The sequence below is a fragment of the Centropristis striata genome, chromosome 2 (assembly GCF_030273125.1).
Source record: "Centropristis striata isolate RG_2023a ecotype Rhode Island chromosome 2, C.striata_1.0, whole genome shotgun sequence".
Lineage (NCBI taxonomy): Eukaryota > Metazoa > Chordata > Actinopteri > Perciformes > Serranidae > Centropristis > Centropristis striata.
Window position 1 is genome coordinate 1,677,504 of NC_081518.1, and position 25,317 is coordinate 1,702,820.

Here is a 25,317-nt window from a genome sequence, read left to right on the forward strand (position 1 = left end):
AGCAGCAGCTGTGCCACGGGTCAAAGCCCGACCCTCTGCCTGGCCTTCTCAAGGGGAGGGAGCTGGAGGAGTTGTGAAATTCTTGCACACTGCCAAACTACCAGCCCCCCTTTACTCTCCAATCCCCTAAAGTTCTGTTGTATGCCACTACTTCCTTGTTCTGCTCACCACTCAGAGATCTGTTGGAGCTGCTGGGACACTGAGGCTCCGTTTCCATGCTGACGGTCTGAACAGAACTGGTTTATTCGAGTGTTTCCAGGAGGAAATCTGCTGATACGGTGATCTAAAGTGAATGTGATTGTATGCAGCCAGGCGGCATCACTTAAAGCCATAAGAGCATCTTTGGGCATGTGGAAGTTTTCACGCCACACATTTTCATCAGCTACTCCTTCCACAAAGTTCTCCACCATCACTAGATCTCCCAGGTCTCCTCCAAAGCCCTCTGGCTGTTTTGGCCATTTTGCATCTTTTTTGGTTATTTTGCGTCTTTTTGTGGTCAATTTGTGTCTTTTTTTGATTATTTTGCATCTTTTTGTGGTCAATTTAGGTCTTCTTTTGGACATTTTGTGGCCAATTTTTGTCTTTGGCCATTTTGTGTCATTCTATGTCTTTTTTTAGTTATTTTGCATCTTTTTTTTGGTTATTTTGCATCTTTTTTTGGTCAGCTTTTGTCTTTTTTGTCAGTTTGTGTCTTTTTGTGGTCAATTTGTGTCTTTTTTTGTCAGTTTGTGTCTTTTTTTTGGCCATTACTACTCCTTCCACAAAGTTCTCCACCATCACTAGATCTCCCAGGTCTCGTTCACAGCCGTCTGGCTCCTCCCACCAATCGCTGCATCCAGAATGTGATGGAGGTAATTCCAGTTCCTTCTCTGTTCACTAATACTATCTGTACATATCCTGGACATTTGGTGGAAAGACTCCTGTAAGTTTATTAGAGCTGCCAGAGCAGCTTGAAGGTCCCACCATGGAAATAATCCCACGTTTCTTTATTTCCTGTCCTGGAGCATGGATGGGACGTAAACACATACGTGACGTGATCAGATCTGAGCAGAGTTTTACACTCTGGAGGCTGGTTTCACATTTTTGCATTTTTAAGCCCCAAAAACGCCGTCACCGTCTAAACGAAAAAGGCACTTCACATAAAATATTTTGTCGTTTCTACCTGCAAGCGTCCTGGTGTAAACGGGGCCTAAAGCTCAACGTCCTGGAGGTAACTACGGGGACCTGGGTCCAGGAGCAACACTGTGCAGACTGAGGAGGTGTTACAGAATTTAAATACTTCCATTGTGTGACGCCTTTTATCACATGCACACCAATTGTTCTGAATCATATTATAACAATTTCTCTTTGAGCAATTAAAATGATACATTTCATGATCCCTATGTTGTCATCTGCTGGCACTTTAGATTACAAGATTGCTCTGTGTGTGTGTGTATGTGTGTGTGTGTGTGTGTGTGTGTGTGTATTCACACGCTGGTGCATGTGAAAGGAGAGAATGGGCTGTCTCCCAGGATGTGCAGCAAGCGCTTTATTAGAGCGGTAGTACCAGTAAATCAGAGCTCAGCTCTTCCTGGAACTGCTGCAACCTTTCCCACTGAGCACTATTACTGAACAATCATAGGCTAGCCATGATAATTAGCAGAGTATCTATCCTTCCAACCCTCCTGTCGCCCCCCCATCCCCTCTCTCCTGTCTGTCTGTCTCTCCATCCTCCTCCCTCCCCTCCTCTTCTTAGAAATGTCTGCAGGGTGAGCGGGTAAGGCCCGGCGCCCGCCAGACGTCACTTCATCACACAACATCACACACAATACCTGCTGTAATGTCTTTCTGGTGTCAATCTGGCCTCAATTGGGGGTCGCCAGATGATTTCTGGGGGTCAGCTCTGTCTCCACTGTGTTAAAGTGTTCATGTGTTAATGTGTTTTAGTCTTTTTGGTAATTTAATTACTTTTTTGGGTCATTGTGGGGGTTTTTTTTTAGTCGTTTTGTGTCTTTTTTTGGTCATATTGTGTCTTTCTTTGGTCATTTTGTGTCTTTTTTGGTCATTTTGTGTCTTTTCTGGTAATTTTGTGTCTTTTTTTGGTCATATTGTGTCTTTTTTTAGTCGTTTTGTGTGTTTTTTGGTCATTTTATGTGTTTTTTTTGTAATTTTGTTTCTTTTTGGGGTCATTGTGTGTTTTTTTCCGGTCATTTTGTCTTTTTTGGTCATATTGTGTCTTTTTTTGGTTATTTTGTCTTTTTTTAAATAATTTTGTGGTCAATTTGTGTCTTTTTTTGTCATTTTGTGTCTTTTTTGTCATTTTGTGTCTTTCTTTGGTCATTTTGTTTCTTTTTAGGGCCATTGTGTGTCTTTTTTTGGTCATTTTGTGTCTTTTTTGGTCAATTTGTGTCTTTTTTTGGTCATTTGCTGTCATTTTGTGGTCAATTTGAGTCCTTTTTTGCTTAATTTTATGTAATTTTTTGGTCATTTTGGTCAGAGAGATGTTTTAGTTGTTGTCTGCTTCATTATTTGTCCAAAATTCGTTGTATCAACTGAGTTTGTATGATCTGAACTGTGCGTGTAAGGACAACATGCATGTTAAATTTGGGGTCGTTGAGAACCACTGCTCTATAAGACCACAAAAACAAACCAAACATGATTGGGACATCCCAGTAAACTTCAGGAACTGGAGAAAGGAATTAGATATAAAAGTGCCAACTCCAGTGAGGGGCAACAAGATTCTATAATAACTCTGTAAATGTGTAAAAACTCATGTGGAACACCAGAATCAGCCGTCCTGTTATTCAGTGGGCACTGTGCCTGAGTCTCAGTCAGCAGGGCTGAGTCCAAAATACACTTTCCAGCTTTATTTGATTGCAAAACTGCCATATTATACCAGAACTGGAATACAATTATAACCTATTAGTGGTTTTACCCCCACGACAAACAAGAGGATTGGAGTCAATCCTGGCAGTCGGTAGGATCAGTAATGGGGAGAGGTCATCACAGGTTTTTACATTCCTGAGAGTGAGGAGTCAGCCCTTCTGCTGAGGAGGATCATCAGTGAACCACCTTAATGCCTTTTCATGTAACCACTAATCCCTTCATTTACATTACTACCTCTTTTCCTCTATTATGTTTCATTGTGATTATTTGCTCTCTGCAGAGTGCAGACAGACATTCTCTTTCCTCAGTGTTCACTGATTCTTTTGGATTGCACTGAAGGGTAAAATAAGAGCACTAACTCCATCCAAGGTACAGATGTATTGCATTTGTTAATGGGCCAGCCGCTGGGCTCCACTTAACACTACGTTAGAGCAGTTAAACGTGTAAAACATACGATCAAAAGCTCTCATAAGTAAAGAGTAGATGGCTGTGAGGGTTTGGGTTGGAGAGAGACAGCTCGGTGACAGTTTGTACAGTTATGTGTGTGCTCAATAGAGCGGGACCGGGACAGACGGAGGGGTGTCAGGACTTTCTTGGTTAAAGATTCCCCATCTGATAGTGACGGCACTTTCTCCCTTTCTTTCCATAGCCAAGCGGCATCTGGAGTGGATTTTGTGCTAGCAGACACCGAGGAACATGATTACATTCGGCTAACTGCGCTCTAAACTGATTATGCATGTGCCAAGCTAATGGACTACATTTGCAAGAGGAAAAATAACATCCAATCAATCTCAATTACCGCCGATTGCACCGGCCCCCGAGACAAGGAAGGTAGCCAGCTAACTCCCCATGCTCCTCCCCTTTCCCCCAACCCTTGACTGGAAGCTGAGGCCTGTGGCTGGGCCTGGTTAGGCCCCACCCTTTCTGTCTGTCTGGGCCTGGGAGCTGGATTAGTTTCACTCATCTCACCTCCACACTAACACACAGCCAACACAAGTCCTGAGGCCTGCTGCTAGTGGTAGAAGGCCTATCATATTCACATACGATGCACAAGGCTGACTGTAAAATGAGAATGGAAGCTGGGTTTGTTCAAAGCAAAGAGAGAGAGAGAAACAGAGAGAGAGAGAGTCCCAAGAGAGAGCTACATATTCCAAAAACGTACAGTACACAACCCAACGTTTGGGTTCTCCGGATAGTTCAACAGAACCATCTGTTTGTGTTTAGGAGTGTCCGTTCTCGGAGCAGATGGGTGACCATCAGAGCCACTGAGAACCCTTCGGTCCATGGGAAAAAGAGAAGGTGAAAGTTAGCTTCAGGGGTGTGTTGGCAGGACACACAGCGCTCAGAAAGGGGATGTCCCAACTGGGAACACAGTACACAGGGGAAGACGGCATCACCCCCCACAGTGTGGTGGTCCATGTGGTCAGGATGACTTGCAGGATCTTTCTGTGGTCTTTTGGAACATTCCAATAGTTGGGGTGGTGGGGGTGATATTTTTAGAAAGCCCTAATATGGGCCGCATACCACAGACTCTCAAATTATCCCATCCAGCTTAGCCCTCAGTTTAAACCTTCCTTTTTAATTCCAGTAATTACAGGCTCCAATTTATATGGAGCTGTGCACACAAAGGGCCTGTTTAATGCAAACCAGTTTGATTTGGGTGAAGTGTCCCAAGCATCTCCCACATCATACAGCCTGTTTATGCTGACTTGATGATTTATTTTCTCCCCAAAAAGGTTAAAAATGGTGCTATTTGCATCGGATTTCTTTGGGGAAGAATAAATGAATGGTGATTTTTTTTCTTTTTTTCCCTCTTTGCATAATATACCAAGTTGGGTTTACAGGCTTGTGGGCTACTGTGGATTTTCTGCCTGTCAGTTTCTCTACCAAGACAGTAAATCGAATGCAGCACGAAGACTGTGACATTGTCAAGTGGGGAGCCAGTGCTGCCAAAGAGGCCTCACAACCATGTACTTGTTGTCCGCTAATTACATTTGTGAGTCATAAAATGCTGTAATAATTCTTGTCAACTCCCGAAACATCTCTGTTTTTGAGCAGAGTGTCTGGGATGAGCAGAGCTTACGAGGGCTGCAGTGTTCTCGGGTTGAGAGAGCAGGTAATTTCTGGACAAATGCACACTCTCTTATTCGGAAGATCAATTGGTTTTAAGAAATATGGAGCCATCTTAAGAGGCTTAAGTCATAAAAAATGATCATGCCTGGATGTGTTGTACATATTTAATCCCCCACAGCCTGAGCTGCAGTATGACATATGTCTCTTCTCTCTTTAAAACTTGTGCAGAAAGAGAGACGGCGAAGACAAAAATGGGCCTTTTTTTGCCTTTCGGGCTCACAGCAAAGTAGATAATGCAATATAAATTGTACCCTATCCTGCAAGACAAAACAAGCCTCCCTCTCCAAAAGGTGTGAGGAGGACAGGAAGAGTTTGCCAGGTCTATTTTGGTCTAATGTGAGACTGTCATTGGAATGTGGGCCAGTAAGTCCAGCAGCTAAAGCCAGGAGAGGATGACCATGGGCTGGAAAAAACACAAGGATAACTCACTGGCTTTGCTTTTCTGCTGTCTCACAACTGACTCAACACATATGCTGATTATTTTGCATATTTGCATTTGTATGCATCTATAAATACCTTGTGCACAATGTTCCTATGGTCCTCTGGCTTGTCCTGCTGCAAAATGCATATTCTACTTCTAACTGTGTCCCCTGGCCCCTTCAACAGCTGCACTAGGAGCCCGACATCACACCTTCCTCTTTAACGCCATGGAGTCTGGGGCTATTTTGTCCATTTTTGAATCCTTTTCATCCTGCCTATATACACCATTTAAAACATGTTTAAATGCCCTGTTGGTATATTTTTTTCACCTATATGACCTAATAATAATTGCTTTTTTATTCTGACTTACTGGATCAACATTTTGAACCAACAATTTAAGTCATGTTGTGTATTTTTTTTAGTCATTGTGTGTCTTTTTTGGACATTTTTTGTCTTTTTTTAGTCATTTTGTGTCTTTTTTGGTAATTGTGTGTCTTTTTTGGGTCATTTTGTGTCTTTTTTGGTCATTTTGTCTCTTTTTTTGTCATTTTGTGTCTTTTTTTTAGTCATTTTGTCTCTTTTTGTTCCTTTTTAAGTCATTTTGTGTCTTTTTTGGTCATTTTGTGTCCTTTTTAGTCCTTTAGTCCAACATAAAATTGATTTTTTACCATTTTTTTTACTTTCAAAACACTATCATGCTTCATAAATAATTTTAAATGTTGCAAATGTGAACAAAGGTGTCAAATAACATAACATAACATATAAGAGAGTTGCATCCAGTTCTATCATTTGATACTAAATATATTTGAGCTTGTCTCCAGTTTTACTTGGTATATCTTTACTTGGTATATACATATATAGAGAGAGAACTTTAGAGGTAAATTTACAGTAGGGCTCCACGCTGCTTTGTTTTCTAGTCTGGATGGAGTCAACAAGTCTGGATTATTTGGAGCTTTTGGAGACTCTAGAGGGTTTTAACCAACACGTTCTCTCTTTTACCGTGATTTCAGTACAATGGCTCTGCGGGCAGGAAGCATGCCTGTCATGCCAGTGGCTTTGAGGATCCACTCGAAATCCTGGATGATTTTCAAACAGACAGCCTTTTTGAGGGGGTTTAAATGGACCACTTCACCTTAGTTTTTAATGTGATTAAATACACTATGCTTGAAGCATCACATTTTTCAAATGCCTTTTAGTGCCTCCTCTCCAAAAGAAGTCATACTATAATAAGACAGCAAAAGAAAAGTGTTGGAGCAATAGAACTGTTTAAATAGTTCTTCCTGTTTACTTTTGAAGAGTCAAACACTTGACAATGGAGTGGACTTATTATAAATAAAGGCAACATCTACTCGGATAGTGCACATTACAGACTTATATGTTACATTCTGCTGGTGTGACTGCAGGATTACACAGAGTGCATGTTGTCACTGTTTGTATGTGTGTTGCATGTATGTGTGTGTGTGCATGTGCAGCTATGCCAGTTTGGGTTAAGCGCCGAGTGGCCAAAGCCGCAGACACACAGGATAGGTACCTAAGTGGAATCAGGCCTGTTAGATTTATGGCCATTTGTTCGGAGAGTGTTCATCCATTGGCTATTATGGAATGATTAGAGGAGAAGGTGAAGCTCCAAGTCCAGCAAAAATCAATACGGCTGTCGAGAACGATTCAGCCTTTCCCGCTCCGAGGAGTATTAGCACCAAACCTCTGTCTCCTCACACTTCTTCATTCGTCTCCTAGTGATTCACCTCTAAGCCTCCGAACCAGCTCCACCTGCCATGTTCCTCTCATGGCAGCAGCGTGGCCCTGCCTCTTTATGACAACTCGGAAAGGCTAGAGTTACACAACAGAGCTATCATTCATGCCTTTGGGACAGCGGCTAGTTTAGCGATGTGGGCAGCACGAGAACATTTACTGCGTCTTACGGAGGAGTGTCAAGTCAGTGGGAAGAGGGTTAAGGACTCAATTTGCAAATTGTAACTCATCAGAGTTTAATAGGATCATAAATACTCCAAAATTTGACACAAAGATACAACTTATCTTGGTGTTATAGCACCTCAAATTCTACCTATGCACTGCAGAAAAGGGGTGTCTAAAAATAAAGATAAAATCACTAAATCTGAGGGAAATTATCTTGCTGCATGGACAGATAAGAGATTTCTTAAATTAAGATTGTTAAATCTAGAAATAAGCATGTTGAACGCTTAAAATAAGAAATTAACTCGTAAAACAAGAAATCTTCTAAATCTAAAGTTTTTTTTATCTTGGTAAGAACTAAATAATTTGCAGTGCACTCTGTTTGCAGCTTTCATTTATCTTGTTTTAAGAGTTAATTTCTTATTTTAAGTGTTCAACATTCCACATTCCAGATTTAACAATCTTAATTTAAGAAATCTCATCAAGTGAAATTATCTGTGCATGCAGCAAGATCATTTCCCTCAGATTTACTGTTTTATCTTCTTTTTTAGACACACCTTTTCTGCAGTGAAGATACTTTTGCAAGAGGAAAAATAACAAGAACTTCTCTTGGTATTATAGCACCTCAAATTCTACCTACGTATGTGCTCTTTCCCCCTGGTTATATATCCACTAATGATATGAAAATGCTGCTCCACCCTGTGATGACAAGGCTGAGAGATGTCTCTAATAAAGGAGCTGGAGGACCACTAACCTTGTAGAGTTTGAGGCTGGCCTCATGGCGGCTATTGACAGTGTGCATCCTCAGCTTCTCCAGGCTGTTGGTGTAGTAGTCGCAGGCGTTGCACTTCAGGTGCACCGGGTTGCCGATGGCCACACATTTCAGACGCCACTCGTTGCCTTTGCCCCCTTCTTTGATGTGGGCCACGAGCTGGTACTTTTGCACGTGCTTGTCGGTCTTGCAGTGCAGCTGGAAGTTGGCCTTGAGCTGCGTGGTGTAGTGGCACAACTTGCACTGGTGAGAGTCGCCCACCACGGCGCGCCACTCCTCCTCCGGCAGGCTGCGTTCAGCTCCCATATGCATGCCCAGCACGTCCAGGTTGTCGGTGGTGAAGCGGTTGCACACGGCGCACTGAAAGAGCTTGAGGGAGGGGTCGCTGGTTTGAGATAGACTTTCTCCCAGGGTCATCAGTTCTTCGGACACCAACTGCCCGCCGCCCAGCCGCACGTCCATCGGGATCTCGCCACCTACTTGAGTGTGTGGGAAACACAAAGACAGACACAGGAAAGAGGGACAAAGAGCTATTTAGAGACATGCATACATGCAATTTTCATTTTGTCAGACATTTGCAAAGCTTACACTCTAAATCAGAGTTCAGGACATGTACATGATTATTCTTTTCTGCAGGATAATGTCCATGTCTGTATTTATGGACCGACAGCCAGCCTTACTTTGAGCTGAGAAAGACTTTTTTTTTTTCCATAAGACCTTGCACTGCCAGAGAATAAACATCCACATTGGCCAGTTTGGGCCGGTGCACTTTGATGCCCTGTCTGTAAATCAACTCCTGAGGCCGTGAGCTCCACAGAAAAAAACACGTTATTTTATCATTACTGAAAAACTAAAGAGTTCCCAAGCACACATTACTGTAAATCAAATCCATCACCCTCGTTCGCGGAATAATAATACTAAAAAAATCCACTTCTCTGCTTGGATTTTTTTTTCTTTTTGCTTCTTTCACTCCAGATTGCCTCTAAATCAATATGGACACCTCACAGATTAATTCTGCTTGGTACTGAGTCTAAACGATGAAGAGGGGGAATAAAACACAGCAAGCACATATCCTATGACACCGAGCACAGAACTGATGTCTGCACAGTCTGGGGAGGCCGACTTTAAAAATGAATGCTAAAAATATGAGGTAAGAGCAGGCGGAGTTTTTGCCTTTGCTTGCTGATCTTTAATCTTTCACTGCCCAGACTGAGCATGCAGGCTTGACCCTGCCTGGCTTTACACTAAATTAATTCCAGCAGCTCCTTTTTATTTATTGCTGCAGTATGCAGCCCGCTCTTGGACTTTTCTCCATTACCTGAGTTTTTATAGCCAGGAGAGGGAGACCTTTGAGAAGCCCTCTGAAATCATTCACAGACCAAGCTCCCCCAGTCATGCCTTCTTACTCTCTCTCCCTTACAGATGCACAGATGCCCCAATCCCTATCCAAGTCCTGTATTTCCCTGCACCTTGCATCCCTCATTTCTACCTGGCTCTCATGCTCCATTACTGCACAGATTCAATGATTTGCCACAGACCTGGATCATGTTCCTCACTAAATTCTGCTCGTAGACCATTAAAAACCAAGACTCTAATTTGTTTTTTTTATATATTCAAACCACAATATTGTGAAAGTCTGCTAATATATGGATGCTATTTTAAAAATGAATCTCTAAAAACCTTAACGCATTACCATTTTTGCTTTTTCACTTCCCCAAAAACTAAATGTTTAAAAGTGAAGAGCTGACTTGTCTTTTATGCAGCTCCACAGTGTACGTTAGACAACAAATTCCAGCAGTAAAAGCCAAAAGTCACATCCCCCTCCCTTCTCTTTAACTCTCTTGCACTCCTTCTCATATCTTTCTTTCACTACAGTAGCTGAGTCTTGGGAACGAGGATTACCAGGAGGCTGAGATCATGTGAGGTCAACATTTGTTATCTATCTTTTCGGCAATACACTCAAAAGTCAAAAATCCGCAGTGAGAGCATGAAAGGGCACCTCTTACTTCAGCTGCGTGGTCTGAGATCTCCTTGTAATGGCAGATTCTCTCCAGAGATTGACTGAGCCTTATGTATCATATACTGTAGAGTTAATATCAGAGTGTTTGTGTACGGCGGCTTTAAGAGTTCCTCAGTGTGACCAACGATGACACTGCTGTATTTTATGGGCCCAGACTGTGTCATCATGGCCTCCCTTGTAACATGCTTATTACAACTCACCTCACAGGAAAATGAACCAGATGGTAGAAGAGGGGAAAAAAGAATTAGTCACAGCAATCAATTCTTGTTTGTGTCTTTGAACTGGCGACAGTTGGAGACAAGTCTGTGCAAACTGTGGGGTTGTAACTGGCCCGCCAAACGCTCTGCTATGCTGCTGAATTACCCATGCTGAGCCCTCTAACCTCCCTTCTATGACCAAGATAAAATTTATAGCTGCAATTACAAAGTTGGAAAAAAAATGGAGAACTCCAGTGGTGAAGTTCAGCAGCAGTTTGGGAATAATGACATAAAAAGAAGCTGAGGCTGGCTGCCTGAAGGGGGACGGCGGGGAGAAGAGAAAATAGAGGTTTTGGCCCTCTAACTCACCTTTTGTGAGCAATAGTTGGGCAAGTGAACTTCAAATTTCTGTCAAAATCTCAACAATAGAGTGTCAAATAAATGTCTTGTTAAGGCAAAATAATTCACCTCTGGGCTTCTGTGTGATACTGGAGCTAAATGTGCAGCTTGAGCATTTGTGGATGAAACTAATTGGCAGATTGCATTGAAAGATTTGCTGTGGATGCCAGATTAAGGCATCAAGCATATAGCCCTACTGTCATGAAGACTGTTATCATGTACACTATCAGTAAGGAGAGGTGGAGAGGGTCTAAGGTAAGCCCCCCGCTCTACACCTGTCTCAAATGGATTATCTATCTTTCACCTCTCCCTCTTTATGTTTCAATGGCACTCTGCTTGTAAAATGAGAGAATGATGTAAAGAGTACTAGTGCAGGCGCACCCCAGGGCATGGAGTTTTGTGTTCCTGGAAATTGATGAATAAAACTGTTTCCACACTGCAAAAAAGGAGGGGTGTCTAAAAATCAGATAAAAACACTAAATCAGAGAGAAATGATCTTGCTGCATGGACAGGTATAAGATTTCTTCAATTAAGATGATTAAATCTAGAAATAAGCATGTTGAACGCTTAAAATAAGAAATTAACTCTTAAAACAAGATCAAGTATCCAACATTTCGAAATCTAGCAGCTTTAATTTATCTTGTTTTAAGACTTAATTTCATCATTGTGTCTTTTTAGTGGTCATTTTAACATCTATTTTTTCATTGTGTGTCTTTTTTGGTCAATTTGTGTCGTTTTAGTGGTCATTTTTACATATATTTTTGGTAATTTTGTGTCTTTTTTGATCATTTTGTGTCTTTTTTGGTCAATTTGTGTATTGTGTTATCTTGTTTTAAGAGTTAATTTCTTATTTTAAGCATACAACATGCTTATTTCTAGATTTAATAATCCTAATTTAAGAAATCATGTCAAGTAGACTTATCTGTCCATGCAGCAAGATCATTTCCCTCAGATTTACTGTTTTTATCTAGTTTTTAGACTCACCTTTTTTGCAGTGCACATAAAATAAATATCTGTAAAGTGTACTTGGTGATTTTGTGGCAGCATGAGAGGCAAAACGGGGCTCACCAAGTGCAGGGGCCAGGGCGGCCATGTTGGGATCCAGGTGAAAGCTCCCCATGAGGAACTGGGCCTCAGCTCCGGCCGGGTCTATCTTGAGGCCTGGTGGGAGGCTCATGTTCTGGGTCAGGTAATATTGGTAGAGCTCGGCCTCGGACGGCGAGGGCATGGCGCCCAAGCCGAGCCGGCCGTGCTGCATCTGGGTCACGTTCTGCTGCAGCAGCATCATGTTGTGCATGTGCTTCTCGCTGGTCATGTGGATACGCAGGTTCCGCGCCACGTTGGTCTCGTAGTCACACACCTCGCACCGCCAAGTGGGTTTGCTCTTGGGCTTGGTCGGGGAGGGGGCCCCGCACGGTCCGGCCATGTGGGCGGAGGACTGTGTGGGGTGGTGGTGAGGAGGGTGGTGGCTGCTGGCCTGGGTCACTGAGGGAACAGCCACCACTCCACCTGGGGTATGTCCAAACACCTGCTCCTGTCCAGTGCCGATGGTGCCTCCATTCTGCAGCGTCTGCATGTTGTTCAGGTGCTTGTCCGACTGCATGTGGATGCTCAGGTTGCCCTTCGTGGTGGTGGAGTAGTTACACACCTGGAGAACACACAACAGTTTCTCATGAAATGCAATAAACTGATACATATGTTACTATAACACAAAAACAACCACAACCCTGTGAAAAACTTATTTTGAGTCTTTTGATGTTAACCCTTTAACTTCCTGCTCAACCATACAGTAGAGTACATTTTGAGTAACAATATATCAATGAAAGGAGTGTTTAACTGAAATCCACCTGATTGAGCCTCTCTACCACTTGGCTGAGGAAAGTTTTTCTAAAAAAAAATCTGCTGGATATTAATTAATGTATTTATTTTTAGTTATTTGTGTATAAATATATACCGGTGCTTCTTCTTTTTCTTGTATGCATTTATGTTTGCTATTATTATTCTTAATATCTTTATTTGTTAACAAATTATGTCTTCCATGCAACGATTATTTTATTTACTTGTTGTATGGACTTTCCTTGAGTCAGTCTTTGAGTCTGAGTTTTAATTTATTTTATGTTCTGTATGTGTGTAATAGATGTACATGAAGGAGCACGGTAAGAGATGCTTGTAACCAGAAAGAGATTAGCACTGATGGTGATGGTGTTTGGTTGTTGTTGTTGTTGTTGTTGGGGGGTGGCGGGGGGGGCGTATTTTTATTTTTTTACATTTTTTATTCTATTGTTGTACAATGAAAATGGAAAATAAAAAATGTTAATCACACAAAAAAAAAATCTGCTAGATGTCACTGTGTCTTTAAATAGTTAAATGCCTCTTAGTCCCGCCTCCAACCAGGAAATCAGAAACAAGAAAATCACTCTAGACATTTGTTCTGTTTTTGGTGAAATTTTGAAAGGTAGGTAAAAATGGTTGACATATCCTACTGTCAGACGCCTTACTGAACAGAATAATGTTAAATGATTCCACAAAAAAACTGTAATGAATGTATAATATTTAAAAAAAACGGTTGATTTGGCGCTTTATGGTTAGCTTAGCGGTATTAAGCTAACGTCATTATAATGAACTATGTGCTATGAAATCATAACTTCTGATCATTTATTGCTGTAAATAACATAACAACAGAAACATTTAATGTTAATCCATCTTAAATATGCTGGAATAGTTAATTAAGTATGTAGTTTTTGTCACTTTCCAAGTAAATATGGTAATTATATAGAATAAATATGGGGAAATCATGACTATCACAACTAATTCCATTTTTAACAAAATGACAAATGCTGGTATACTAATATTGTTACCATTGTAAGAGAATGTGGTTTGTCATTTAAAAAAATAATTGGTTTTACAATTACTAGATGGATACAAAAAGGGGTTAAAGGGTTAAGGTCATGAATCAACACAATTTTCGATTTTTGACAATTCTTAATCAGCACTGACTGCAGTGCCATTGTTAGACTAAGAGTCTTGAATCATAACATCAACAGATCATTGGTTTTATACCCTAGCAACTATAATTCACATTTTAAAATTAAAAAGACTGGCTTTATGGTATTGAGTGTAACATCACTGCAAATTTGATGATTTAAATTAAGAGCTAATTTTGATAGATTTTCGCTTTAGCATTGAAACTGTGACACCAACAAAAAAACATTTTGCACAACATTTCTTTACTACACACCTCACAGCGGAAGGGCTTGTATCCACAGGTGTAGCTTTCTCCGCGAGCCAGACGAGGATGGCTCTGCCCACTGGTGCAGTACGAACAGGAGCCTCCAGAATCTGGGTGCTTCTCTTTCATGTGAGCCTCCAACGTCTGCTGGTACTTGTAATGCCAGTTGCATTTCGGACACTTGAGTGTCTTGCATGAGTTGCGTGAATGCATCATGGTCATGTGACCACCCAGGGAGCGCGAGGAACCCAGAACGGTGTCACATTTAGGGCATTCCACCCCACTTCCTCCACCGCCACCGGGCCCGTGGTTCTGAGAACACTCGCCCAGCCCCGTTATGTCACAGGAGCCTCCTGGGAACATGTGGGAGTGGCCATGAGATGAAGGGTGGAGGTGATGATGATGGTGGTGCATGTGGTGATGGTGCAGAAGGGCTCCGTTTTCCTCCTCTCCCTCTGCCGGGCAATCATTTGGTTCTGGAGCTGTGGCACTATCTCGATTGGCACTTTCATCAGCAGCAGCATTGGAGGACAGAGGTGAGGAGGAAGTGCCAGCGGTGTCGTCCTCGCTCCTCCTGACGGCGGCTGCCGCCATCGCCATGGGGACGGTGGGCCCCTGGCAGTTAAAGCTCAGAGGGAGCTCCGAGGTCCTCCCTCCACCATCTGCAACTGAAACCTCCTTCTTGAGTGAGGAGGAAGTGGAAGCGGGCTCTTTGCTGTTGAGTGTGGAACTGACCGCGGAGGTGCAGGCAGAAGGCTGGAGAGCGCTACTAGGCATTAATAAAGGAGATTTGGAAATGCTTTGGTTTGAGACAGCTGGTTCCCCCGCTTCACCCCCGCCGCTGCTACTGTTACCACCACAGGCCACTGCAGTGCTTTCTGCCTCCACCTCGTCGTCCTCCTCCCCTAATAAGAGATCCCCTTCTTCCTCCGAGCCCCCCATCTGGCCCGATAAGTGCGCCTTGTTTTCGTCCCCATCTTCTCCTTTGCATGCCAACTCTTTCCCAGCAGGCTCCTCTGTTCTCCCTCCCTGTTTGGGCAGGGCACTGGAGTCTTTGGCAGAACCTGGGGATGAGGTAAGAGTGGATGCTTTGGGAATGCTCAGGCCTCCAAGGGAGAGGACCGAGCCTAGTTGGGTTTGTTGCTGCTGCTGCTGCTGCTGTTGGTGGTGGAGGCCAGAGTCAGAGTCTTTGTTGAGGAGGCTCTCGCTGTCCCTGCTGCTGCTTCCAGGCTCCAGATGAACACCACTAAATGTGCCATAGAAGCTCTGGCCAGAGTTAATGGGGTGCAGGGTAGGTGGCAGAGGAGTACTCTTAGTTTTTGGTTCCAGGAAACTGATAAGGGGCTCTTTGTCCTTCCCAATGCCCTGGATAATGGCAGATGCCTGCTTGTCCCCGAGCAGCTGCCGCTCGTCCTCACACAGTGTCATGCGGTGATCATGGACGGCGTGAGTGGCAAAGGAACGCGCATAGCCAAAGGACAGCTTGCAGAGAAAACACATGAGAATGGGCTTACCCTTGCCATACAGGGCTAGCCCATCGAATTTGGAGAAATCCACGTTGTTAGGAACATCTTTGGATACACAGGACTTCTTGGCAGACCCATCGCTGTTTAGGTAATCCTTGTTGCTTTTGTGCCGCACATCGAAGACACGGAAACTGTGCAGGACAGGGCTGAGGCCTGCCATGGTTGAGGTATTGGGGAAACCTTGGTCTGAGTTGCCAAACCACTTCCCGAAGGACGAGGCTATGTGGAACGTGTTGATGATTTGAGGGTAGACCGAGGATGAAGTCCCAGCAGGTTCCCCCGGTTTTCCCCCACTGGTGAGAGAGTTTGTGGGAAGCAGGCCGGGTACCATGCCCCCACCACTTTGGATCAACTGACTGAGGCTCTCTACGATGTAGGCCGAGCCGTCTGGCTGGTAGACTATCTCTCCAGCCAGGTTCTCCACGTCACTACTCTCCTCTTCCTCTTCCTCCTCTCCTTCCTCACTCCCGCTCTCAGGTGCTCCCTGCGGTCGCGTGGGCTGGTGTCGCAAAAGAGCGGGCATGCCCCCTCCCCCTGAAGCCATGGGCACCCCAGGAAAGGGTTGAAGACTTGGGAAACAGCTGTCGATCTCCATTTCATCCAAGTCCTCGGATTCTTCCTCTTCTCCACAGCTCACTCCCTCTTGTTCTTCTTCCTCGAGACCCTCTCTTCTGGGGTGCAGCTGGCCTGTGGCAGAGCTATCACGGTGGGCCTGGGGTGATGTCTGTTTTGGCTGCTGCTGCTGGGACTGTAGTTCTCTCACCCCGTCATGAGGCGCACTGGAGTTTTGGGGTTGAGAAGGGTAGGGAGCAGAGAGAGACAGGGGGTCCAGGGAAGGGGCCTGGTTGGTGCAAGGGACCTGTGAGCTAGAGTGATCGTTCCAGGGCTGTGGTGGTTGCTGCTGCTGGGAGGAGCCGAGCCCATCGTCTGTCCCAGAAACCACAGGAGACTCACAGCTGTCCATGCTGATGCCTACATGAGGCGTTCATCGCATCCAGGCCTGCCGAGACACACAGAGGGTGAGAAAAGAGGTTATTGATGTATTTGGATGTTAAATGCAAACACAGAGACATGAGTATAAACACACACGACTCGTCATTTACCACGCCGGTGTTGGAAAAAACACGTCTGCATTATCTAAAATATAACTGTGCCTATTTAGAAAAGATCAGATGCAGAAAGTATGAAAGAGATGCTATGTATAGGAACCTTAAAAAGAAGGAAATCAAATGTATAGTGCACGAGGTGAGAGACAAAAGTCTGAGATATAATTGGAAAAATGACACCATGCTCATTACGCTAGATTAGGTACTTAAACACAATACCTGAGACAAGCACTAATAAGCCGTCCATGATTCATCTTCCTGCCATATCAGGAAGGTACCATCTTTTATCTTCACCTTCCAAACAACACCCCTAATCTTATATTCCGCAAATCCTACATCCGTTTTTAATTAACTCGCAGTCAGAAAAAAGGAGAAACAGGCTAACTTAATGGATCAAATAGATTCCTTGTGAGATAATTAGACACCGAGAAGCCACCCATCAGCACATTGTACATTTACATAACTAGAAGAAAAAGAGAAAACTGCATCTAAAAAAAGAAATCCTTAACAGTATCACCATTATCACTCCATCTCCAAGTTGTGTACATATGAGAAGAATATAGTACAAGTGCACTATTGAAATAGATGTGTATGAACTTTAACAAGAGCAATAAAAGGCAGATTTTTTTTTTTCTATGAGCCCAAAATACATAAGCTGGGTTGGGACTTCACTGCAGCTGTGTTTAGATCTTGCATCCAATAACCTCTACGCTCAGCCTGGTTTCAAACACTCCAGCCATCCTCCGCCTCTAAAATAATAAATGGGAGCTGAGCTTTCGGGAGCTGGCCATGCCCCGAGCATCTGAGAGGCCCAACACAGGCTGCAATTTAGAGCGCAGAAGAGATAAAATGATAGCGCAAGATACTGCTGAGCTAATAATTTTATTAAAGGGATGCAGCCAACATTGATTAAAGGGGGCAATCGGGCTGAAACCAATAACTCTGGGCTGCCCTTTAACCCACTAGTACTGAATATTACATGAGCAAAGTTTCCCGGCACCAAGCTCACTGCCATGTCCCGGTTGATTAGCACATTCAGTGCTTGCGCTTGATTTATTTACTTATTTACTTAGGGATGCAAATTTCAGCTGTGATCAGAATGGAGTCTACCCCCACACCCGAACATATTAACCAGTGAGGGAGAAGAGAGATTGATAATGTCTGTCTGCCTCTTCATGAATGTCTGATGAAGCTTTGCCTCCCACACAACATACACAACCTGACACCTATATGCACTCAAACTGCAAAAAAAATAATGGACTTCCATTTTAAAAACATGCTTTTATATATTTGGACTTGGGGGTAAACAACAACAGGCCAGCAGAGCATATTGGGGGCAAAGTAGAAATAAAGAAAGAAGCACTAAAATGAGAAAGCGATGGTTAAATTTACGATATGTCTGCAAAGATGATGTAGATGTTTTTGTCTCAAATACCCAGGCACAGACATTTCCTGGTCCACCTGATTGTTTTGTTTACACACCACAGAAGCTAACCCCCATGACCCCGGCCTTGCTTTGCATATAAAATGAGAGATATTAGACTGGCTGGCTTATTAACAAGATTGCTTTACACAGCCAGACATGATTTAGAGATGGCTGCCATATTGAGTGAGGGGATACCAGCCCTACTGGTCTGTATTTATTATCTGCTCCATTAATAAGAGGCTATGAGCTCAACAGCCATTTCACACAAATGGACTGAGGGCAGCGAGAGTAATGCAAGAAAAAAATATGCCACATGTCAAACAGACAGTGATTCTTCAAACTAAAAGCATGTGGATAAACTGCACAAAATGAAATGGGGGGAAAAAAGAAGAAAATGTGACTGGTCTAGGAGGCCGGCCTCGTAGGAAAAAGTCTCCATGTGTCCTGTCTGAGTGTTTCACACCTTGTTGCTGTAATCTATTCCATCAGCCCCTCCTCCAGATTCCACTGCCTGTCTCCTCCAGGCCTGGGAACACTGGGCCCACATGCACAGCTACTAGTTAAGACCACGTGCACACTTTCAGTGACAAACATCGCCAGTAAAACAGAGGATTAATGTTGCGTTAGTTAGATTATTTACATTGCAGCACATAGAGTTCAAGGTCTACACGAATGTCACAAATTTTCGTTGTTGTTCCGAGCTCCAAGTTCCGATTTTCAGTCTAAATTAAACACAACATAAAGCGTTACGGTAAGAACGTGTTAGACCCGCCTTCAAAATAAAAGCAAACACATGTACACTGCAAAAAAGGGGCCTCTAAAAAACAAGATAAAAACACTAAATCTGAGGGAAATGATCTTGCTGCATGGACAGATAATTTCACTTGATGAGATTTTTTTAAAATTAAGATTATTAATCTAGGAATAAACATGTTGCACGCTTAAAATAAGAAATTAACTCTTGAAAGAAGATAAATTAAAGCTGCAAGCAGCGATGAACTGGCCTGAGCAGAGTGCTTTCAAAATAAGAGCACATGGATGTGTTAGCAGAGTCCACTACAGAATTTGCAAGAAGACTGTCAAAATAAGACGCCTTAAATAAAACATAGAAGAACCCTTATTTTCCTTTACAATAATTCATTAAAAGGCACCAAATTGCAGCACATGGATTCGGGCGTTTGTGTGGTACGGCTAATGGTGCATTCAAGGTCTACAAAAATTTCAGAATTTTCGACATTTTCCCGAGCTCCAAGTTCAGACTTTTAGTGTAAATTAAACACACCATAAGGCATTACGGTAAGATTGTGTTAGACCCGCCTTTAAAATAAAAGCGAACACATGTAGCTTTCAAAATAAGAGCATATGGATGTGTTAGCAGAATCCACCACAGAATTTACAAAAAGACTGTCAAAATAAGATGCCTTGAATAAAACATATAGAACCCTTATTCTCCTTTACAATAATTCATGAAAAATATGCAATGATTAGGATGGAATAGTTGCATTAGAATGTGCGAAAGGCACCAAATTTAGGCTTTTAGGGCAAAAATGTTCTCCTGACCCCTAAAGTTCTCTACTCTCACCTCCATATGGGCTTGACCACAGCAGCTACAGTATACTGTAGTGAGTGTATGTACCCATCCATTCCTATTACTGCTGTGAGATACCTGAAGCAATTAGCAGCAGACAGGATAACACGATGACTCTTGATCAGTGCTGCAGCTCTGAGCCAGCTTGGTGTGTCCACTGCTTACAGAAAACAGGATTGCCCTTTAAAATCAAGATGGTGTAATTCAATAACCTGCAGTGGTTACTGATGAGCAATGGGATTGTCTGGAGTCGGCAAGTCGCAGATGGGCCAACTGATATAACGCTGTTTGTCTCTCGGAGGTCTGCCTGGCTCAGTGACACCTGTTTAAAGCAGGAAAAGCTTTAATCTCTGGGAGGCACTAAACAAGTCGGGGAGACAGACAAAGAGACGCGGTCGAAGAAGAGGGGAAGTGGAGGAGGCCGGTGTCTCTGTGTGCTGACTGTGTTAATAACCACAAATCAAAATGATGGAGCAGCCCACTAAAGGTGACTACTGCTGAGTGGTATTATGCACGGTTATATACTGTAATATGAAGAAAAGTTGTCATTTTCTTTTTGCATACTGGCTCTAGTGCTGATTGCACAAAACAAGTGGTCCTGTCACGGCCTCTGCCCTTGTGTTGTATCGTCATTTTGCATGTGGGCCCACTGAGTTGACAATAAGCAGGCAGTATGCAGCCAAAACAAGCCGTAGCTGACAATAAGAGATAATCAGTGGGAAGAAAAGGCTGGATTCCTGAGGTGATCTGAGGGAGAGCATGCCGACACACAGATCCTGACTGGTGAACTCACACTCCTGCTGCCACCTGCCTTCAAAGCCCTTATGCTCAGGTCCCCTTGCCCTCTCTCTTTTTTCTTTCTTTTCTTTCTTTCTCCTCCGACAAAACAATAAAAAGACCACCTCCTCCCAAGCCGTACAAAGCAGATAAGGTTGAAGCTTGTGAAAAGGCCTCAGTCCTAATGAACACTGTCACAGAGTGGGTCTGGATGTCATTTGGTAGGGATGGAAAATGAGATAAGTTATAAGTTATGGGTCCTTTCATTAGGTGGGATTTACCGGCCAACTGAGGGAGGAATTAAAGGCTAAGGAACCATCTGATAATAAGCATGCCTGATCACCTGCCTGAAGGCCTGGCCTTGCCTCCAGAGGACCCTGCTCTCCAGGCTTTCCTGGGGGAATTAGCTCAGACTTAGCTCTTAGCTCTAGCTGTGAATGCTGCTGTGGACATGGTGCGTCCCTTAGACCTTAACTCTTATTTGCGCACTTGTCAGAAGTGAGGGAACACCTCTTTAAAATGGAAAAAACAGGGTTTCTTAACACGCCTAGAGGAGCCCTAACAATACACCAGATCTGATTTTCAATTGTCCCTCAGTGACGTTGCCTGTCTGTGTCTGGTCTCTGAGCCATCACAGAGCCCGGCCAGCCACCGCAGGGTAAGGGGCGCTTATTGGAAAATCAATGGCGTGAACGCTAAGCAAGTTACAGGAAGATGTGGGAAGGAAGGGTTCTTATTGATAAAGCAGGGGAAGGCCTTTGATGTTGCACTAGGGACATGCTCATTGATGGGGGAACCATTGTAGTCCTCAGGCAGAGTGAGGCCCGGGTTTATCTCCTAGGTTTGTTCCAATTAATCACCAATAAAGGCGTGCATGCATTGCACTCTCAAACATAAGTCCGTTTTAATGCCCGACATGGCTTAGTAAATTCTGGTTTTAATACTGTGCTCTTCACACTGCACTGCAAGAGTCTCTTTCTGCCTTTTTTTCCAGCTCTGCTCTCAATTCTATCTAATGCAATCTGCTAAAACTAACTACTCGCCCATATCTAATAAAACAACCAGACACTCAACTAAAGATAGAAAGAAACAATTCCACATCTTAGTGTTCAAGTTTGGCACTAAAGTTGCAAACGGCTGCTAAAAGATGATTTACTGCACAGAATCTAAATAAATAAACACATGAAAATGTAAATATATTCTAACTAGTATTTAAAAAAACAACATATTAATTGACTACTTTATTTCTACTTGTTTCTGAAATAATAAACAGTGAATGATTAAAGTAGGCTGAAAGGGAAAACTGCATATCGCAGAGTCATTTTTTTCTCAGATTTGGGTTCTTTTAGTATTATTTTTCTGGGGGGTTTTCATGCTTTATTTGATAGTGACAGAGAGAATGAAAGGGGAGACAGAGAGGAAGATGTGCAGTAAAAAAAAAAAAAAAGGGACTTGAGGCCATATTGGAAACTGGGCCCGCTGCGACAAGGACTTTAGTGTTGTGTTCTCTGCCTGTGGGACACTGGGACGCCCCACTTTGTCTCAGAGTTGTGAGCCAAAAAAGTTTGTCAACCACTGCTGTAGACAATACAACACCATAATTATATTAGGTACATGGAGTTCTTGTTCTCTCTGATGCCCAACACTGTAAGTCAGACAATTAACCATGTGCAGCATTGTTGTTTATTGTGTGCCGTAAATATTCTGTCTACTATTCTGCTAATGCAGACATAAGGCTGCTCCAGTATTGCTCCAACTGCAGGAGGCAAAAAGTCACCTCAGGTCGATGGCACTCAGCCTGTAAACAGGGCTTCCCGTAAAATCAATGATCTTCAGTAGGAGCTATCAGTCTGTGGAACAGAAATAGCCGTGGCTGTGTTGAGTCTGAGGCGGGGAGGAACAGTGCTGTGTGTTTACATGAGTGTGTGTGAGTAGAGGGGGCCGGTCACTGGCATGTCTACCACTATTTCTCACAGATAGCAGAACTGAGGCATGCAGCTTCTGTCATGTTACACCCAGTGGAAAGCTGCAATCATTAAGGTGCTGCAGAGACCAGACTGCAGCTCACAGATTTCATTAACATTGTCTTGCGTGCACTTTAAACTAGCGTTGCAACAAATACAATCACTTACAGCTAAAATAATCCTTGCTGATTACAATATGAGCAACTCAAATACCCAGGAGGCAAAGTGTGGATTGTTTTAGTTTCACAGCACAGCACAGCACTCAATTTTAGTAACCATTTTGCACTAGTAATACTGGCCAGAAAAGGCAAAAATTGATTTGTTTGTAGTATCAATTGCCTCCTTTGTTAATAGACCTGAAATAGAACCTTGAAAATGATTTTACCCTTTACGCAACACCATCAAATTCTGCTAATCCATTCCATATTGCAGAACGGAAGAAAAGTGATTTAAGGCAGAGCAGCAGAACTGTATGGTGCTCACACACGGGCCAGTCTGATTACACGATGTGATTGGAGCTCAGCTAACTTCCAAAATCCCCTCTAGAGGGGATTTACACATGGCACGAGAGTGTTTCTTCACTTTTGGAGGGTGTGATAGAAACAGCGTGCCGGTGTAATTAGAAGTAGTTAATTAGCTGTGGGTTAATTACTGGGTTCTGCCGAGTGTTGGTGAAAGACCTGGTGGGGTGGCAAAGCAAAGGGAAGCAGCGAGCACACAGCAGGAAGCTCCCAGTCTCCCGCCAATTAGCAGCCAGCATGGGGGGGCTTCTGTGGTATACGAGGAGTACAAATGTGAGAAGGCTCATATCATTTCACTCAATCCTCAGTACAGGAGGAGAGATAAAGGGAGAGCAGATAAAATGCATTCTATTTAAATATGCATGCTATTAGAGACTGTTTTTTTACTACTGTTTTTGTAAAGAAAAACACATTTGCCGCAAAGTTGCAGCGAAACTTTAAAGACGAAAATGACAACCAGGTTTCTGAAAGATGCCAGATTGAGAATAAAACAAAGCAGGGGCTATTTTAATTACTACAAAAGTAAGTTAGCAGCAGCCACGAGCTATCCTTCTTCATTTACAAACCGTACTGAAAGACGAGCTCTGTGTTATTTTCCTGTTTTTGTCCCGTGTGGTTTGTTTTCGAAAGCTTTGTAATTTATAAGAGCATTAATTATCCTTGGAATTAAGGTATTGATGTATAATCAGAGAGGGGCTATTGGGCACAAGCTAACATTCGCCCCCAGGCAACCCACAGAGCACACACGGTATGCACTCGTACACAGTGGGGTGTCTGTAAAATTGCAAGACAGACAGAGAGAAAGAGAGAGAGAGATAACTTCAAGCCGTGTCTTTCAAATTCTTATCAGATTATTTAGATACACATCCCCCATTTCTGCTCAATTTTAGACCAACAGACATGGATATTGAATGATTTGCAACAGTCTGACATGGATCCTCACATCCTTTAGCATGCACTGCTGACTTTCCCATAGTGTGGAATGCAGAAAGCCTGAGAACACTTGATACTTTGTACACTGGTCCGTCTGGCACTAATCAATCAGAAAACAACACACTGATTATGATTGTTGGGAAGATTTCTCAATGTAAAACATTTCAAAAATAATCCCATAAAGATATATGTGGACATACAGTTGGTATAACTGTGTTTCTGTGGTGTTTGCAGATTAGCAGGAAAGAGACAGGCAAGATAAAGAGATAGAGGAAGTGAGATTGAGATATAGAGCGAGAGAGAGCTCAAGACACATGTCCAATGAAAGGTCAGGGACAAGGGGGAAATGTGCTGATCAAAGTCTTTGAGCCCCAGGACCTTCATTTCTACTAATTATCAAATCTGCCCCTATTTATATCTGCGGGAAGCAGACGTTCTCTCAAGAGAGGATGGAAGTGAAATCTGCTAACTGCAGTGCTTTCGGAGCTTCTGTTTGCACTCACTCCATTACATTTGTTCTGTAGGAACAGGATGAGGGTGGCAGAGGGGGGTTAAGAGAACCGATGACCACTACTTATTTGGGAATGTTGATGCTGTTGTGGAAGTAAAGGACAGGACACGATGTACACACTGCAAAAAAAAAGGTGGGATAAAAACACTAAATCTGAAGGAAATGATCATGGTGCATGGACAAGATTTCTTGATTTCTTGACAGATTGTTAAATCTAGAAATAAGCATGTTGAACGCTTGAAATAAGACATTAACTCTTAAAACAAGATAAATTATCTAACTAGTTAGATCTATCTAGTCAATTTCTTATTTTAAGCGTTCAACATGCTTATTTCTAGATTTAATAATCTTAATTTAAGAAATCTTATATTTAATCTCATATTTTGACAGTCTTCTTGCAAATTCTGTGGTGGACTCTGCTAACACATCCATGTGCTCTTATTTTGAAAGCACTCTGCTCGGGCCAGTTCATCGCTGCTTGCAGCTTTAATTCATCTTGATTTAAGAGTTAATTTCTTATTTTAAGCGTTCAACATGCTTATTTCTAGATTTAATAATCTTAATTCAAGAAATCTCCAGTGCGGCAAGATCATTTCCTTCAGATTTAGTGTTTTTATCTGGTTTTCAGACTAAACACCTTTGTTGCAGTACAGGAGGCTGCAAAGCTGAGCGAAAAGTGAAATATAGAATCACTCGACTTTTTGTGGGCGGGAAACTCATTAATGTCGTTGTAGAAAACGATTGCCTAAAAGGCAAGATCGCACGGTGCCATACACACATATATGCACACATGCACACACACCTTCCCGCAGCGCTGCAGTTAAGGCAAGCCAACCACAAACACAGTTGTTAAAATGATCAATACCATTGAAATATTAAACCTTAAGAAGCCGCATTATTGATTGGGAGCCCAATGATAAAACGGTTTATTATCACAATTGTGGGGGCTTTATGTAAATGTTTCGGAGACGCCGTCAGCTGTCCGGCAACCAATGAGCTGTGGCGAAATTTGCCCC

The 25,317-nt window shown here is 42.9% G+C and overlaps 1 protein-coding gene across 1 annotated transcript in view; it reads right to left on the reverse strand.

Moving 5' to 3' along the window:
- Window positions 1-25,317, reverse strand: part of zfhx3b (zinc finger homeobox 3b) — a 189,133-nt gene that overhangs the window by 114,231 nt on the left and 49,585 nt on the right. Inside the window, exons 2-4 of the mRNA XM_059345493.1 lie at window positions 13,959-16,475; window positions 11,789-12,368; window positions 8,087-8,583 (exon numbers count right to left, since the gene is read on the reverse strand). Of these exons, the coding sequence (XP_059201476.1) occupies window positions 8,087-8,583; window positions 11,789-12,368; window positions 13,959-16,439 (3,558 nt within the window). The 5' untranslated portion in view covers window positions 16,440-16,475. The remainder of the gene's footprint in view (window positions 1-8,086; window positions 8,584-11,788; window positions 12,369-13,958; window positions 16,476-25,317) is intronic.